The sequence below is a fragment of the Rhinopithecus bieti genome, unplaced genomic scaffold (genome assembly GCF_001698545.2).
Source record: "Rhinopithecus bieti isolate Rb0 unplaced genomic scaffold, ASM169854v2 scaffold_14454, whole genome shotgun sequence".
NCBI lineage: Eukaryota > Metazoa > Chordata > Mammalia > Primates > Cercopithecidae > Rhinopithecus > Rhinopithecus bieti.
Window position 1 is genome coordinate 2685499 of NW_016808228.1, and position 16961 is coordinate 2702459.

At 43.5% G+C, this 16961-nt stretch overlaps 1 protein-coding gene across 2 annotated transcripts in view; it reads right to left on the reverse strand.

The window, feature by feature from the left end:
• Positions 1-257: 257 nt before the first annotated feature.
• The window catches only part of ONECUT1 (one cut homeobox 1), a 38775-nt gene continuing 22071 nt past the window's right edge, over positions 258-16961 (reverse strand). Inside the window, exon 2 of one of the 2 annotated variants that reach the window (XM_017885966.1) lies at positions 258-3096. In XM_017885966.1, the coding sequence (XP_017741455.1) occupies positions 2804-3096 (293 nt within the window). In that variant the 3' untranslated portion in view covers positions 258-2803. The remainder of the gene's footprint in view (positions 3097-16961) is intronic. The other variant, XM_017885968.1, reaches the window with a different exon arrangement.

The window sequence follows — 16961 nt, forward strand, 5'->3', positions numbered from 1 at the left end:
GGATTACCAGAGGTCAGGAGTTCAAGACCAGCCTGGCCAACATGGTGAAACCCTGTCTCTACTAAAAATACAAAAATTAGCTGGGCGTGGTGGCGCCTGTAATCGCAACTACTTGGGAGGCTGAGGCAGGAGAATCACTTGAACCTGGGAGGTAGAGGTTGCAGTGAGCTCAGATCGCACCACTGCACTCCAGCCTGGGTGACGGAGTGAAACTCTGTCTCAAAAAAAAAAAAAAGGTAACATGCATGTTGGATTGATTTTGGGGTTAATATATAGTAACAACAAATAAAAAACATGGTTGTCTGAATTCTGCTTTTCTTTTCTTGGAGTATTGAATTTGGTAAGATTGTGTGTAGACACAGCTTGAATTTCCCTGCATTTAGAATTATCACGTTTTAGATAAATAAGGCTTTCCTCCCTCCTAAATTATAAATACATTATGTAGCTGTATCCCCGGCTCCCTCCATTCCTGGAGAGAGAGAAAATGTTAATCAGTTTTTTCCGTTTTGTTTATGTCATTGACAAGATTCTATTTTTTAATAAATCTGAAGGGTGGCCATTTAAATGGTCTCTTTCAATAGCTGAACTATAATTGTGCCATATTTAGAAGGGAAATTTTTAAGCTGGAATTGTGGGTGAAATTTTTTTAAAAAGACAAAACATGTCAAGGCAAATGCAGTATTTCATCAAAAGAGAAGTCTATGTTGGTTTCCTCTTCTCATTCAGCAGCAGACATGAAGGAGACACAGATAGACGGCTTGTTCAGTTTGCTTCACCTCTCTAGTTGCCTGCCTGTTACAGACCTAGACAAGGTGCTGAGATTTGATGCTAAGGAGTTATGCTTTGTGTCAAGATGGTTCAGTTTTATTCTTTGGCATTTTTAATGAATCTCAATAAAACAACTTATCATTAGGATAACATTTAATTTTATAGTTCTAAGTAGGGGTGGTAATTAACTAAGAGTATCCAATTCTTTACCTAATGGCATAATAGGCATCCACTTACATAAGTTACAGTCCAACTGAATTCAGAGAGAATTTTTCTGGAAATCTAATGATTCACTGGGGTACCACTAATACAACTTCTTTTTTTTTTTTTTTTTTTGGCTTTGATTTCTACAGCTCTGGTTAAGTGATTTGGAAAAATAGATTTAAAATTTTGTATTTGTAAGCTCAGGTCTAGTTTTTAATCTGTCCCTGTTAGAGAGCAAAATCTATATTATAAAATTTCCAGCTTAATGCAGTAGCAAGAAAGAATGCAGAATGCTTTGGAGGGTATTCTTAGTTCAATAAATTGATTAATACCAATAGATCAAAAGTCTTGTCATCCACGAGAACACTGGCTTTTTCTTTGCAGTTCCACCAATTCCACCATTTCTGCTGTTTTATTGATGTCCAAGTGATAAAATTTCTGGGATTGGCAATAAGTTAGTTTGATTACTTTTTAGGATACTTATAAGTACTGAATAGTTCATTTGAATAATTTTTTTTTTTACTTTATTTGTATTTGTAAAGTATTTAAAAGAGGTTTTTGGTGCCAAATGCATAAAGCAAATATAAGTCAATTAATCTAAGGATAGTTCTTCATTTAGTGACCTTTTATAAAAAGCATTACTTTGGACGAATTTTCTACTTTAGTTACCTTCCCTGTTAAACTTAGTTTTCTAGTGTAAAAATGGGGTCCTACTTTGGAAAGATCCTCAGGTTTTCTCAGCTAGGAACAGATTATGGAATTATGTCTATCTCTCTACTTTAGTGACATTTATGGGTCCTGAAAAGGAGTGTGCCATCTGGATGTACACGTGTACTGCATCGACCTCTCTGCTATGATATTAATTGCTTCCCTGAAGCTACATTCTTTCTTGCCAGTTCTGAAAACTCATATTTCAAATGCTTCAAGAGTCATAAATAATAGTCATGATTCTATGTGGCATGTGTATTACAGCTAGATCAGTTCATACGTATAACTTTACATAGTATCTTGTGTAAAAATAGCTTTGGTTATTAAAATCATTGCAATAAAATACCTGCACTATAATATTAAGTGTGTTCTTTGGTACCTAGGTGATTTTTTAAATGGATGGACTCTTGTTTCATTTCTTAAAAAATATCTGAACATTCCTTAACAAACAAAGAGAATGCACTGGTTTAGGTGTCATTCAAATTTTCTTTGCTGGGTTTGAATCTGCATTTAGGTTGCGGGCCTGGCAGGTTCAAACGCTAGGCTAGATGAGCAAAATCACTAATCCAATGAACTCAGACAACCCCATACCATGTTGGTTGCACTCCTATAGCACAACCATTTCTGAAGACCAGCTCTGCCTAAGTCTCTAACCACTGGTGGTGGTGGTTGTGTGTGTGCGTGCATGTGTGTGTACATGCACGCACACACACATGCACACACACCCACACACAGTACTGAGACATCATACACCTTCGTGGCATGGTAGAACAGATGAGAAAGTTCGATCTTAAAAGATGTCCGCTCAATGGCTCAAAATCACTATGCTCCAAACCACTAAACAGCCAAGCACAGCGAGGATGGTCATGGATTGAAGGTGTGAGATCCAGTGGTGTTTTCCTGCTCATCATTTGTCTTGCCAAGTCGCCGCCCCGCTGAAGTGTGTGTCTCCAAACAAAGTCAGAATGCAGGTGAGCTAAGTCTTTGGTTTCTTTGGACTATAAATAACACTTTTTTTTCTTCAAATATTTCTAAGTATAAACCTGCTATCTTGAGGTCCTGGTCTTTTAAAAATTTTTTTTTAATTTAAAGCTTTTCCACCGAGGTTTTAGTTTGTGGTTCTTCATGCTTTGGTACAAGTGCTTGATGAAGAAGATGAGTTGCCTGAATTGGAGCTGCCCTCATCCTGCCACTTGTCCAGACTCCTCCTCCTTGCGTTCATGAAGAAGTTGCTGACAGTGCTCAACTCCAGCCCCAGCTGCTGGGAAATGGTGATTTGCAATTCTTTGGATGGACGCTTATTTTCCTTGAATATTGCATGTAGAGTTCGACGCTGGACATCTGTGAAGACCAACCTGGGCTTTTTGGGTGTGTTGCCTCTATCTTTCCCATGTTCTTGTTCTTTCCTTTTACATGCTGTGAAGAAACACAGAAGATGTTAGAACAAATGATCTAGGGGAGAATCAAGAGTAAGAAAGAGCTCATAAAAATTTGTTAGCCACTCCTCATGGCCTGCTTTCTGTTTGCTGACCTCTGCTTTAAGCACCATGGGGGGCTGGGAGGAAAGAGTAATAAGAGAATGGAGAATTGGGATATAGGTGAAGTTCTGTGAGGCCTGGGTGTGGGTTGTGGCTTTGATGAGTATTTGCTCTTTGTCCTGGGTAAGTCAGTTAACTCCATCTGGGCCTCAGATTCCTCACCTGTAGAATGTAAGTTTCTGGCTAAATGAACTTATCACTTTGAACTTTTGTTTCTTCATCTGCAAAATGCATATAAGAATACCTACCTTGCTGTGTTGTGGTATGAAATAGTGTATGTAAAAGTTTATGCTAACTTTACAAATGCAATGCCTTGTTAGTAAGAAGCAGTTGTAGCCCTCAAAGGGTTTATAGTCTGCTGCCAGTAGAATATTAAGAGCCTAATCAGAGTCTGAAAACATAGTAGAAAGGAATTGCATTTGTTTCCCTTCTGATCTTTTTTATTTTCCAGGAAAATCTGTATATAAGAAAGTTCAGTATATAGTTTTTTATCATGGCCATCAGTCTTCTACCGATTTTCTAGTGGAACCAGGAACTGTGGAGGTGTGAACCACTCTTCCTCGACATTGAGACTAAACCTGCCAAGTTAGCCATGTTCATCTTTGGGGTCTCTCTGTGCCTCCTTTTTGCAAGCCATGCTCTTGGAGTCCCCCTCATCCCTTACCTGGTCTCCCACTGAGGGGCCCATTCCCTACCCATGCATGTTTGGTCCTGTATTACGAAGCTGCTTTTTGGCTGCTGGAGCTATTCTAACATATCATCCCAATGCAGCCCTCAGGCCCCAGGGTTTGGCACCAGATCAGGGTCTCTCCTGATTTTAGATGCCATAATTCTCTTTCCATCCTAATGTGGCTCACTAGTTTCCACCTGCTAAAGGACTCTCAGGGCTGCACTGGTAACAATGCACACCGCCCCTCCACCCAATCTCCACCATCAATCAATCCCCACAACCATCCACAAATAACCATATAACCCAGGTGCTCTGATATGCGAATGCAGCCTTAAGACAAGGCTCCTATGCCCTCACTGCAATCAGATTGCTGCCTCTTAGCCCCGTATGTAGGTGTTCTAGAGCTGCCACTGCCACCTTTATATCTGGCTGACTGTACCTCTCATCCCCACCATAGTAGAAGATGGATGGCGCATGCTTCGTGGTGGAGGGAGGGATTGCCACTCTTCCATATCGCATCCCTCCCATTGCTGTCCTGCCTGTTGCTGCCTTCTGCTTCACCACATGCATCTGTGTATTCCAGGTTCTCAATTCCTTACCTGATGGTTCACCAACTCTGGCTAAATTCAGCCTCTGTGCTCTCCTCAGCCTCCCCCTCCCTTTCATTCGCAGCTGGGTAGATCCTAGACTTCAGAGTTCCTGTAAAACTTTAGGTGCCCATTGGTAGAAATTAGCTCAGCAACAGATCAGCTGCATAGCTCATAGGTGAAAGCTGGAGAGGGCTCAAGGCTTTACAGTCCAATCCAGAGGGCTCCAATTTTTTAAAACAATGTGCTACTTAGTAAAAAAAAGTTCTGAGTGTATATTCCCTTATATTATTTATTTATAAATCATATACATGTGTTAGTATACTACTGTATTGTGCACATTATAAAACATACGCAATACAAAAACATTTTTTTTTGAGACAGGATCTCACCCTGTTGCCCGGGCTGGAGTGCAGTGGTGCAATCTCAGTGCACTGCAACCTCTGCCTCCCTGGGCTCAAGCGATCCTCTCACCTCAGCCTCTGGAGTAGATGGCACTACAGGTGCGTGCTGCCATACCCAGCTATTTTTTTTGTATTTTTTATAGAGCTGGGGTTTCACCATGTTGCCCAGGCTGATCTTAAGCTCCTGGGCTCAAGCAATCTGCCCACCTCGGCCTCCCATTAGAGGTGTGAGCCACTGCCCACAGCCCACAATACTAAAATTTTTAAAGGGATAAAATAAAAATAGACATGAAATTCTCTTCTAGAGATGCATCTGCTTGCCCAGGCCCTGGGGTGTATTCACCCCACTTACGGGGCCACTGATCCAACTATTAGTAAATATAGGAGTGAGAATTTCAGAATGAACATGAAGGGAGGGCTCAGTCATGAAAGAGAGATTTGTAGGCAAGGCAGGCCTTATAGCCTTTTGTAACATGTCTTGTAGGTCACTTGCTATGCTTCTTGCCCACCATGGGGGGCGGCATCAACCTAATGGGCAGTGTTACTAACTGCCCAACTCCCTCAGAGCCTCGAGTTATATACATCCTGAGCCAGGTGAGAGTCTCCAAATAGAGTTCCTCCTCCCAGGGGCCTACAGCCCTCACTGGGCACCTAGATTAAGTCCCAGAAAAAAATGACTAAAGTCAACTCCAGTTAGTTTGAGTCAGCCCATGTAGACACAGCCTTATACAATACTGATGCAGATGGCTGATTCATTGACTTAAAAATGAATACAAGGCCAGGCGCGGTGGCTCACGCCTGTAATCCCAGCACTTTGGGAGGCCGAGGTGGGCGGATCACGAGGTCAGGAGATCGAGACCATCCTGGCTAACATGGTGAAACTCCGTCTCTACTAAAAATACAAAAAATTAGCCGGGTGTGGTGGCGGGTGCCTGTAGTCCCAGCTACTTCGGAGGCTGAGGCAGGAGAATGGTGTGAACCTGGGAGGTGGAGCTTGCAGTGAGCTGAGATCGCACCACTGTACTTCAGCCTGGGCGACAGAGCGAGACTCGTCTGAAAATAAATAAATAAATAAATAAAAATAAAATAAATAAATAAATAAACAAAAAGAATACAACGCAGGTTTTGCTCTTAAGGATGCCAGATTTAAGCAAATAACTGCATATAAGCAATTAACTACAAGAGTATAAAAAGAGTGTACAGAGTCTACTGCTTGAAGATATTCAGGAAGGCATTATAGAGAACGGGCTTCAGATGGGCCCTAAAGGATAAATGGAGGCTTGCTAGTGAGAGGAGTGGGAAGAGTGGGAAAGCTCGTTCCCTGCAGAGGGAGCAGCACTGTGAAGGATTGATAAGTATTAGTAGATTGGTATTTGTGAGGCAAGAGGGCACACAAGAAGGAAAGGCTGTGGGAGATGGCTTCGTGCTTAGACAGAGATCAGATATGAATCATCTCGTAAGTAAGGAGGAGGTATGGAGAGGTATAATAAGTAAGGGTGTAGTGTGATTACATTTGGGCTTAGAAAAACCCCTCTGGTGGTGTTGTGGAGGGAGAACTGGAAAGCAGCAAGATTAGGAACAAGAATGCTACAGTCGGTGCTGTGATCCGAGTGCCTCAGATCCCCCTTCAGGACTGAGGCACTCGTTCCTCCAGCTGCTGGAAGGGTTGGTGACAGGTGGCTCTCAGGTGAGGTCCATTCTTGGAATCGCCCTTGGCCAAAGGTTATGCCACCCTGGGGTGGGGTTGGGGTTTGCCCATATCTAGTAGAGGTGGGTGGGGGGGTGTAGGAGATGGGGTTATGGAAGGTGGTGGTCTAGGAGAGTGGAAATGAGTTGGTTTAAGGACCTTCAACCTAACCCCTTGCATCAAGTGAGACAACTCTAAAGAGTCATCTGGTTCAAGAGCACTCCATATAATTGGTTGAGGGTATTTTTGCACCTACATTGCTGTTCAACTCCTCCTTCTGCCCAATCTTACTTCCTTCACCACCCCCAGGGGAGTTATTCTCCTTAACATGCTCCAAAAACCTTTCTGCTTGCGCATCTCAGAAACTCAGAGTCTGTTTTGCAGAGAAACAGACCTAAAATAGAAGTCAGAAAACCACCGTAGGGCCAGGCACAGTTGCTCACGCCTGTAATCCCAGCACTTTGGGAGGCCGAGGCAGGCAGATTACTTGAGGTCAGGAGTTCGAGACCAACCTGGCCAACATGGTGAAACCTTGTCTCTACTAAAAATACAAAAATTAGCATGTCGTGGTCGTGGGCGCCTGTAATCCCAGCTACTCAGGAGGCTGAGGCAGGAGAATTGCTTGAACCTGGGAGGCGGAGGTTGCAGTCAGCTGATATTGCACCACTGCACCCCAGCCTGGGTGATAGAGCGAGACTCCATCTCCAAAAAAGAAAAGAAAATCACTGTAATGAGGACCCATAATTAGACAATGGCAGTTGAGAATGGAGAAGAACTTCTTGGGAGGTCAAATCAAGAAGACTTACTGAGTACTTGGCTAAGAAGGTGTAGTCTGGAACATCTGCCAGGTTTCTGGTTGGATGATAGCAATGGGGCCATTAGGAAATACAGATGGAGAATGAGTTTTATGAGGGTAGTAACCACTTCTATATGGAACAAATACTATTGGATGTGTTTGCTGGACATTCTGTTAAAGATCTCCAATAGGTGGTTGTCCAGCAGGCAGCAGGATGTATGGGATCTGGAGTTCAGGGAAGAGGTCTGGGCTAGAAATATAGACTTGGAAGTCATTAGGTCTCTAGATGGTAAATTACACAGAACACACACCCATGGAAAAGTAAATAACAGAGCACTGGGTGCAGACTTGACTTATTTATCATTCAAAAGGCAGAGCTAAGGGAAATCAGAAAGAGTTATTCATCTTCCATCTAGCCAGATTGTATGTTTGAATGACTTCAGTCTGGTCCTTGGCATTTGGCAGGACTGTCTGCTGAAGCTACCCCTGAGCCAGCATTTCCCAAATGGCATCAGGAGAATGATACTCTCTCAAACAGGGGTTCCTTGAAAAGATGGTTTGCAGATCAAGGACATTTTAAAAAATCTATTATATATTGCCTCTTCCTCAAGATTCACAATATATGTAAGCACACCTAATTCTGTTTCTCAAATTTGTTTGACCCCAGAACCCTTTTTGGTGGAGACTGTCGATTAATGTCTTATACAATATTAATGTTGGGGAAATGCAGTTTGGAAGTTCCTGCCCCAGGACCTCAAGCACCGTAGACGTTATAACACAAGAACCTGGGGAGTGAGATTCTCTTGGAGCAGGGACCCTGGCTGACTCACTCTGTATCTCCAGGACACTCTGGCCTAGGGCCTGGTTGTAAGGGCAGATCAGTATCCATGTGGGTGTGGGACAGAGGTATATCTGTGAATAAGTTGATGTGATTAGATCTGGAGGAAATGCTGCCAAAGTTGGAGGTGCTGAAAAAGAAAGCAGAGATATCAGTAAAATGGAGAGTAGACTAAAGCTTATTGAGAGTCACTGAATGACCAGAGGAGGCTAGGAGGAGCAACCTATAGAAACAAGCCATACTTCTAGAAGCTTTCACCAGACCATAGCTGTGAGAGCTGAAATTTCCACAGAGTTGATTTCAGAGTAGAGATTACCCATCATAATTCCTACCTTACCATTGTAAGGTAGGAAACTCCAAATTGGAGGTTATGAGAGTCCACGTGAGTGTGCAGGATCTTTCTCTCTCTCTATCTATATATATACAGAGAGAGAGAGAGAGAGAGAGAGAGAGAGAGAGAGAGAGAGAGAGAGAAAGATGCCCTTGGGGGTGGGCAAGCAGACAGATCTATAGGATGCACTGGCAAAGGGCAGCAGGGGCTCATATCAGACTTTGATGTTTATGGGTGAGGTCACCAGAAGTGAGTACTATGGAGGAGGTAGAAGTAGGCATGAAAGATGGTAAAAGTCAGAGCATGACTTTGTGTGCCACAGGAATAAAAGATTATAAAAAAAAAAAAAACAAAAAACAAACAAAACAACAGAGCATAAGGGTGTGGGCAAAGGACAGAGGCTTCTATTTCAGGCATGCCTGGGGACTGCTTTGACCATAGTAGGCAAGGCAGAGCCAAGTTAGTTTCAAGAAATGTAACTTTGCAGGAGGTTGAAAGGTATTTTGTGAACAATGAGTTGTGAGGTCAAGTTAGTTTGGGAAATGCTGAATTAATTAATGATTAACCAAACTTCTTTAATGCAGGACTTTTCAGAGCTTTAATATGTTACTGAGCATCAACACTTTCTAGCTTATAGGGTCTCCCAAACTTATTTGATCAAAGAACTCTTTATTCTTTTTTTTTTTTTTGAGACGGAGTCTTGCTCTGTCCCCCCGGCCAGAGTGCAGTGGTGCCATCTCAGCTCACTGCAAGCTCCACCTCCCGGGTGCACACCATTCTCCTGCCTCAGCCTCTCAAGTAGCTGGGACTACAGGCGCCCGCCACCTCACCCGGCTAATTTTTTTGTATTTTTCGTAGAGAAGGGGTTTCACGGTGTTAGCCAGGATGGTCTCGATCTTCTGACCTCATGATCCACCCGCCTTGGCCTCCCAAAGTGCTGGGATTATAGGCGTGAGCCACCGTGCCCGGCCAAGAACTCTTTATTCAGGGAATTTCTCTCAGGAATGGTGTTCCTTAGAACAGTTTCTCAGAGTGTGGCTGGCAGACCTGTGCTGGTCTGTGAACCATTAATGACCTGCAACAAGGTCAGTACAACAAATTGAGACTAAGCAATTACAAACGTTTATGGCAGTTTGACATTGCTGCAACATTCAAATGTGTGATTATTTCTCTAGTAATATATTTTTTATTGTATTATCAAAATTATTCATTCAGGACAGATGGAAGTTAGAAACAAACCAACAAACTAGTCCTTCACTACCTAGAGTTTAAGAAGCCCTGTCTTAGAACACACTTTATAAAACATAGTATATAGTAACATCTTAGGATCAGTTGTCACTCAAGCATTTGTATACCAACTTATATCCATTTTCCTGACTTAATGATACAAAGGACTTTACAACGTATAAAGTGCTGATTGAATTATGCAAAAGTCTGCCAAGAATTTGTCTGGGAATATGTGGGCACAGACATTTTGGCCTGGGAGGCATTAATAAAGCCAGATGAACTTATGATACAACTTCTTAAATGAGCCTGGACTCAGAAGATGCAAGCTCTGGCCCAGCTCCGTGGATATGCACCTGCAAATACCACCAACTTCATGAATTTGGGGATTATGTTTCCAACACAGGAAATTTGGGGGACACATTCAAACCATAAAAGATATTATCTTACTAATTCTTAGTACCATTTTGTGAGGTGAGAGAAGCCATCATATTCCATTTTGCAGCTGGGGACACTAAGCTCAAAGAAGGTGAGGGACTTGGTCAAGATCACACAACTATCAGTGGCCACAGAGCTGGGCTTGAGCTGTGTGCCGGCAGCTTATCCACTCAAACGTGGCTTGCTCTCTGTGAGTCCTTGGACTCTAGCCAAGTATTTTCTCCCTCGAAATAGCTGCCCTAGAGGATGTTGTCCTAACATCATCGCAGAGAAAGTGGGCTAGAAAGCAGTAAAGGGGAAGGGCTGAGATGTCCAGGACACCATTAAACTGCCTTGACATCTAAAGACAACTTGGCCTTTTCATAAGGGCCTGCTGGAGATGCAGCATCTTCACCCTAAAGGCTGATGTAGATGCTGAAAACTGCAAACCCTCAGCAGCCTGCAGGGCCAAGTGTTCTTGCACAGGTAAGCCTGTGATGTCTCAGTCACGCAAGGGGGCTCTGGCCTGGATTTAGAAGAGAAACGTCCAGGGGCCCTCAGCCCCTTTGCTGCTCCAGTGCCTCTGGGTCAGAAGGGGGTGCACTGGTAAGGCAAGACACATCCTGAAGTTCTCAAGAGCCAGCCCAGGGCTGCTACCCAGATTCCTGATGGGCTTGGCCATGACATCCCTGCAAACCCTGCTCAGGAGAGCTTGGGGCTTCAGGGGTAGGGAACAAAAATATCCAAAAGCATGTGGGCCAGAATGTGAAAATTCACAGGGAAAGAAAGCAGGCTGGTGGTTGCTTATGGCTGAAGGGGTGGTGGTGGGAAATGGGAGTGACTAATAGGTAAGGTGCTTCTTTTTTGGGGGCTGATGAAAATGTTCTAAAATTGACTGTGGTTGAAAAGTTCTGTGACTAACTGGATAATTTTAAATGGGTGAATTCTACGGTATGTGAGTTACATCTCTATTAAGTTGTAAGAGCAGCGACAGCCAGGCATGCACACGGGGTGAGCCCTCTGCTCTCACCCCTACCTGCCACTGAGAGAGACCGTTTTCTGGGCTGTGGCAAAGGACAAGAGGTAGTTCATGTGCATTCAGCCCCGAAGACCCTCTCTTGTCAGATGAAGCTGTTTTTCAAAGTAAACTCTTAGAGACAATGTATGTGGACAAGTGAGCACACAAATAAACAGATTTCAGTAAAATGCAATGGGGGTAGGGAGAGACACATGAAGGGGGAGCTATGCAAGTAAACGTGGCAGGACTGTTCCTGAGCCTGTATTCCAGGCCAGTACCTACACTGTGGAGATTAAAGAGCCATTGGATTGACCGAAACAGTCAGGATTAGAGCTCAGACTCCAGGAGTCCTATGTCAGAATGTTATCTGCCTTGCCTTGAGTGATCTTACTGTGCTGTGCATATTTTTATAAGCTGTGTCCCCAGTTGTTTGGGGGATAAAGGAGCTCTTAAGTGGCAAATTCAGAGGGCACAGCCCAATGTGCCATTTGCAAAGCAACACCAGTGAGCTATAACTGATATGGGCAAGGACAGCCTTTGCATGGGAAGCAAAGTCCCGCACAGATTGTCTGGAAACTGACGGCCAGCAGAGGGAAGTGGAGCCCAAACAACCCGCTGGACATGAGCTGTGTTTGCTGTCTCTGTGGGTAGCCAGAGCAACTATGGAAACTCTTTTGGTCACACACATGGAAGGCCTAATAAGAACATGCAAAGGGCAGACATTCCCAGTGGGGAATAATCACCGTAACTCACCCTTGTGTCTTGCTTTACAGTGGTTAAAACACCTCCATAAAACCTTACCATGTGATCCCCACAAAACTCAGGTTAGGTAGAAATGGGTATTCTTTCTTTTTTTGTAGGTGAAACCCTGTCAGAGAGGTTAGGCAAGTTACCTGTGGGCTGGTTAGTAGGGGACTTGGGCCTCCAGCTTCACTGGACCCTGGAAGCAGAGGGCAGCAACAGTGAACACATCATGGAAACTTTCCCCAGGATGGTGAAACGGGGGCCGAAGCTGAAGCAGCGGGTGAAGTGGAGCTCAGAGGACTTGCACCCAAGGTGAACAGAACAGCAGCAGTTGGTCAGCCAAGCAGTTGTCAGTTGTCAGCCAGACCTGTGTTGATGTGGCTGAAAGGACTGCAGTTTGGCCTTCCAGGAAAGTGGGCTGGATGGAAGTTGAGACAAAGGGAGTTCTGGCAGCATAGCAGACAGCACACCCATGCTGGCCTGGGAGAGGGACTGGAGTAGTCTCATGTCAGGGAGGGTGCAGGGGAGCATGGGATGGCTGTCTTCTTGTGTGTATCAGCTTTGAGAAGAAGCTGAAGGAAGCAGCTCACCCAGTGGAAAAGGAAAGAGCAGGAGCAGAGGGCCTTGGCAAAAGCCAGGTCAGGGAAGTGACTGTAGCCTCTCCCTGCCCCTGATCTGCTTCCCTAGCAGAGGTGTCCAGGACAGAATCCTGTCATCCCATAGTCTGCTGCCTGGAGTCCTTCCTGAGTCAGTGAATAAAATGTGGTGATGGACCTGTCTTCTCCAGGTGAAGCTCCACAGCTGCATCCCAGGAGAGATGGGAACCCTGGACAAGGTTGCCTGGGCCTGGGAGGGGTGGACAGCAACTCCTGAGCTAAGCCCCATTCATGAATCACCTTACCAGACCTCACAATAAGGGCACGAGGGAGATACTGTTATTCTCGCTAGTCGACGAATGAGCAGCCTGAAGCTCGGCGAGGTTAAGGGACTGGCCCACGTCACCCCAACAGCAAAATGGTACAGCTGGGATTTCAGCCAGCGCAGGGCCCCATGACAGCACTGGAGGACATCGGGAGGTGCGCCCCCGCTCCTCCTCAGGAACAGACTGCGGGGAAACAGAACCATACCAGCTTTCGCTTTCTCTGACCCTGCAAACAGCTATTTTGGTGTGATTCTAGACTATCTCAGTTCTTCTCTCCACAAGCTTTGTCTTCCATCCCTTGTTCTGTTTTCCCTGTGATAGAGGCTAAACCTGAATTAGAATAGTAGCTGAGAATTCTTGTCGAAAGAATGCATTTAGTACCCAATGACACTGGCATCGTCCTCTTGCTGGCCATCCACGCTCACGTGCACACATTTTCCTAAGCACAGGCTCATCAGTTTTCATACTCACAGGAAGAGACACCCATCAACCTGACCCTTCCCTCCATGAAGCTCTCCCCCTGTACTGCAGCTTCAAAGGAACTGGTGGGGAGTGAGAAGCTGCAGCCTTGCACCTGCTAGTTTGGTCAGTAGCAAAGGGCAATATGGCTCTTTTCTGCAAGTTTGGCTCAAGAATTTTGATTTCTATCCATATATTGAAGGGATATCTGCACTGCCATGTTTATTGCAGCACTATTCACAATAGGCAAGATGTGGCATCAATCTAAGTGTCCATCAACAGGTGAATGGATAAAGAAAATGTGGTACATATACATATATACATATAATTCAGCCATAAAAAGAATGAAATCTTGTCATTTGCAGCAACACGGATGGAACTGGAGGGTATTACGTTCAGTGAAATAAGCCAGGCACAGAAAGGTAAATATTGCATGTTCTCACTCACAGGTAGGAGCTAAAAAAAAAAAACTGAACTCATGGAGATGGAGAGTAGAATGAGGCTGGGAAGGGTAGTGGGGAGGGGGGACAAAGAGGGGACGCTTAATGGGTTCAAATATACAGTTAGATAGAATGCATAAGATCTAGTGTTAGGTGGCGCTATAGGGCAACTACAGTTAATTATAATTTATTGTGTATTTCAAAATCGCTAAAAGAGTTGAATTGGAATGTTCTGAACATGAAAAAATGATAAATGCTTGAAGTGATGGATAACCTAGTTACCCTGATTTTATCATTACAGATTGTATGCTTGTATCAAAATATCACATGTACCCCATAAATATATACAACTATTATGTATCCATAATTAAAAATTAAAACTAAAAAAGGATTTTTCTAAATTCTTTAAGAATTCTAAATTCCTAAAGTTCTGGTAATGGCTGATCAGTTGGAGTTTTATTACATCAGTATCCCTCACTTAAAAAAGACTCTCAATAGTTTGCCTCCAATAATTGGAAATCTGTGATATGGATGCTCTAGTTATAATGGTAATTCCACAAAACAGTCAAAACAAAAAGCATACCTGATGAATTACCTGCTTATTTTTACCTCATCTATGCCTATTGTGAATTGTAAGTCTTAGCTTATCGACCTAATTTTTCTAATTAATAGATGTATATGTTATAGTATTTACAGTAATTGAGAGTTATAAAACAGAATTTCTTTTAAAAACCTACAATCTTGAGTTTTCACTAAGTCATCAGACATTTTCTCTAATTAATTTCCAATTAGTGAAGTTTTCCTAGTTTGCTTTTCTGGAAAGTTGTCCGTAGAATCAAACTGTAAATGCTATTCTTCCCATGACACGCATTTTGTACAATTCGTTTCACAGGGATCTCCCAAAAGCCCAAGATGAAAGCCCTTGGCGGCTGCTCTCCCACGATATTCAAGGACCTTGACACTCTGACCTCAACCACGTTTCCCATGTCACCTCCTACTACTGCCCACTCAATATCAATCGCTCCTGCCACACTGCTCAGAAGTCATTCCTAGGTATGAACCTCCACACCACCACTGCTTTGCCCAAGATGTTTCCTGCACCCAGAATGTCCTTCCTTTTCTCTTTTTCATACAAAAACTCCCTATGCAATGAAGGCCAACCTCAAGCATCTTCTTTTCTGCTAAGCCTTCTCCCTCCCCTCTCCCTTCCAGGGAGAGTTGTTGTCTTTTGTGCCCACAGAGCACCCTCCCACAATATAATTAGTTACCTACCCATCTCTCTCACACAGTCGGTAACACTAGACCATGTATTATTTCCTCAGCATACTCAGCACCCTTGTTGGAAAAGCAAGTTGGATGCGGCTCCATAGAAAATAGAGATGCAAAAGACACAAGTCTTTTAAGTTTTGAAAATGTGTACATAGAATGAAGTTCCATGAGATAGCCTTAATACCTTTACTGGATAGTGATATTTGCAGTAGTTTAATGGCACCATGGGGATATTTCTGAAATGTTATATCAGAAATATATGGGGATATATATGGGGAATATATGGGGATATATCTGATATGTCACTGACTGGGAAGTCAGTGAAGGTTGGCTGAGTCCTTGGTATTGCCACCACTCCTATGACTGGGTCTGAAGGGAGCTCAGGGACAGGTAAGGAGCAGGCTGGAGCAACAGAGCTGGAGGAGCAGAAGGCGCAGAGGAAATTAATTTGGAGTGGGACATTGAAATTAGTTAGGAGTAGGTAATCAGCCCCTCTTGCTCAAGGTTAGGTGCTCAGGTGGGGCCACTGAGTACCAGAGGGCAGAGGTGTACTGTCTGTGTCCGTCTTTGCTAAGTTTGGGTGGTGACTGGTCCATATCTGCCTTAAATAGAGAGGAGATAAGGATCAGATTTATGGATAATGTCAGCAAATATCCAGAGAGTCTGTGTGGTAGAAACCTTAACAATAAATTTATGAGATGACTCCAGCAGAATAGTCTTGAAGAAATTCAAATTCAAGGGATGAAAGACTCAAAGAATGCTTTGTAAATAAGGTGAAATGCTATCCCATTTTGTTTCTTTTTCTTCTGGCAAGCCGCTGGGCTTTGTGAGTAGGACCTCTGGCCATTATAGAGCCCTGGATCCATGGGTTAGGGCATCATTTCTTTCTCCTGGGCTTCAGGGCTGGCCTGCATTCTGCAATGGGAGAGACTGGAAGGACCCTCAGAAGTTTTTAGTCTTCTCTGTAAATGGGAACCACTGAGAAACTTTAAAAGCACTTGTGCCTGGGATCCTTCTCCAGAGATACTGATTTATTCAGTCTCGCAGAGGCCTAAGCCTGGGATTTTTGAAAGCTCCCTAGGTGATTCTAATACTTAGCCAAGGCTGAGAACCACTCCTCTAAATCGGTCTTCTCAAACTTAAATCACCTGGACATCTTGTTAAGACGAAGATTCTGATTCGGCAGGCCAGGGTAGGCCCTGAGATTCTGACCATCTAACAAGCTCCCAGGTGATGTCTAGCTGCTGGTCCAGGACCACACTCTGAGTAACAAGGGCTGAGAGTCCCGAGCGTGAACTCCATTAAAGGTGTGGCCCAAATATATCACCATCGCCTGGGAGCACAAAGGGGCGGCTTGTTCACAATGCACATTTTGGAACCTCATCCTATACCTACTGTCTCTGAGAGTGAGGTTTGCAAGCAGATATTTTGTTTTCTAATTAATTTTTTTAACGTGGAAAAAAATGAACTTTAATGTGGCTTAAAATACCACAAACCAAATCCAAAGACAAAATTGAGAAGCAGTTGTAAAATACACAATAATTTCTTTATGCAAATCACTCAGAAATAAAAACATCCACGGCAAAGGATATGAACTCTCTGTCAGTTTATGAGAGAGAGAGAACATTTATTTTGATTTTTTGTCTATCAGATTGGCAAAGATTTAAAACCTTACTAATCCTCAGTGCTGACAAGAATAAGGAGCAATAGGCACTTTTGATGGGAACATTAGTTGGAACAACTGTTCTGAAAGATGATCTACATTTACATCAATATTAAAATATATTTACTTTTGATCAAGTAATTAACAATTCTAGGAATTTATTCTAAGGCTATCTTCAGGCAAGTGCTCAAAAATATACGTACACATTCATCATAGATCCTTTTATAGTAGTGAAAACTATAGGGAGTTAATTAAGGAATTATGGTAAATTTGT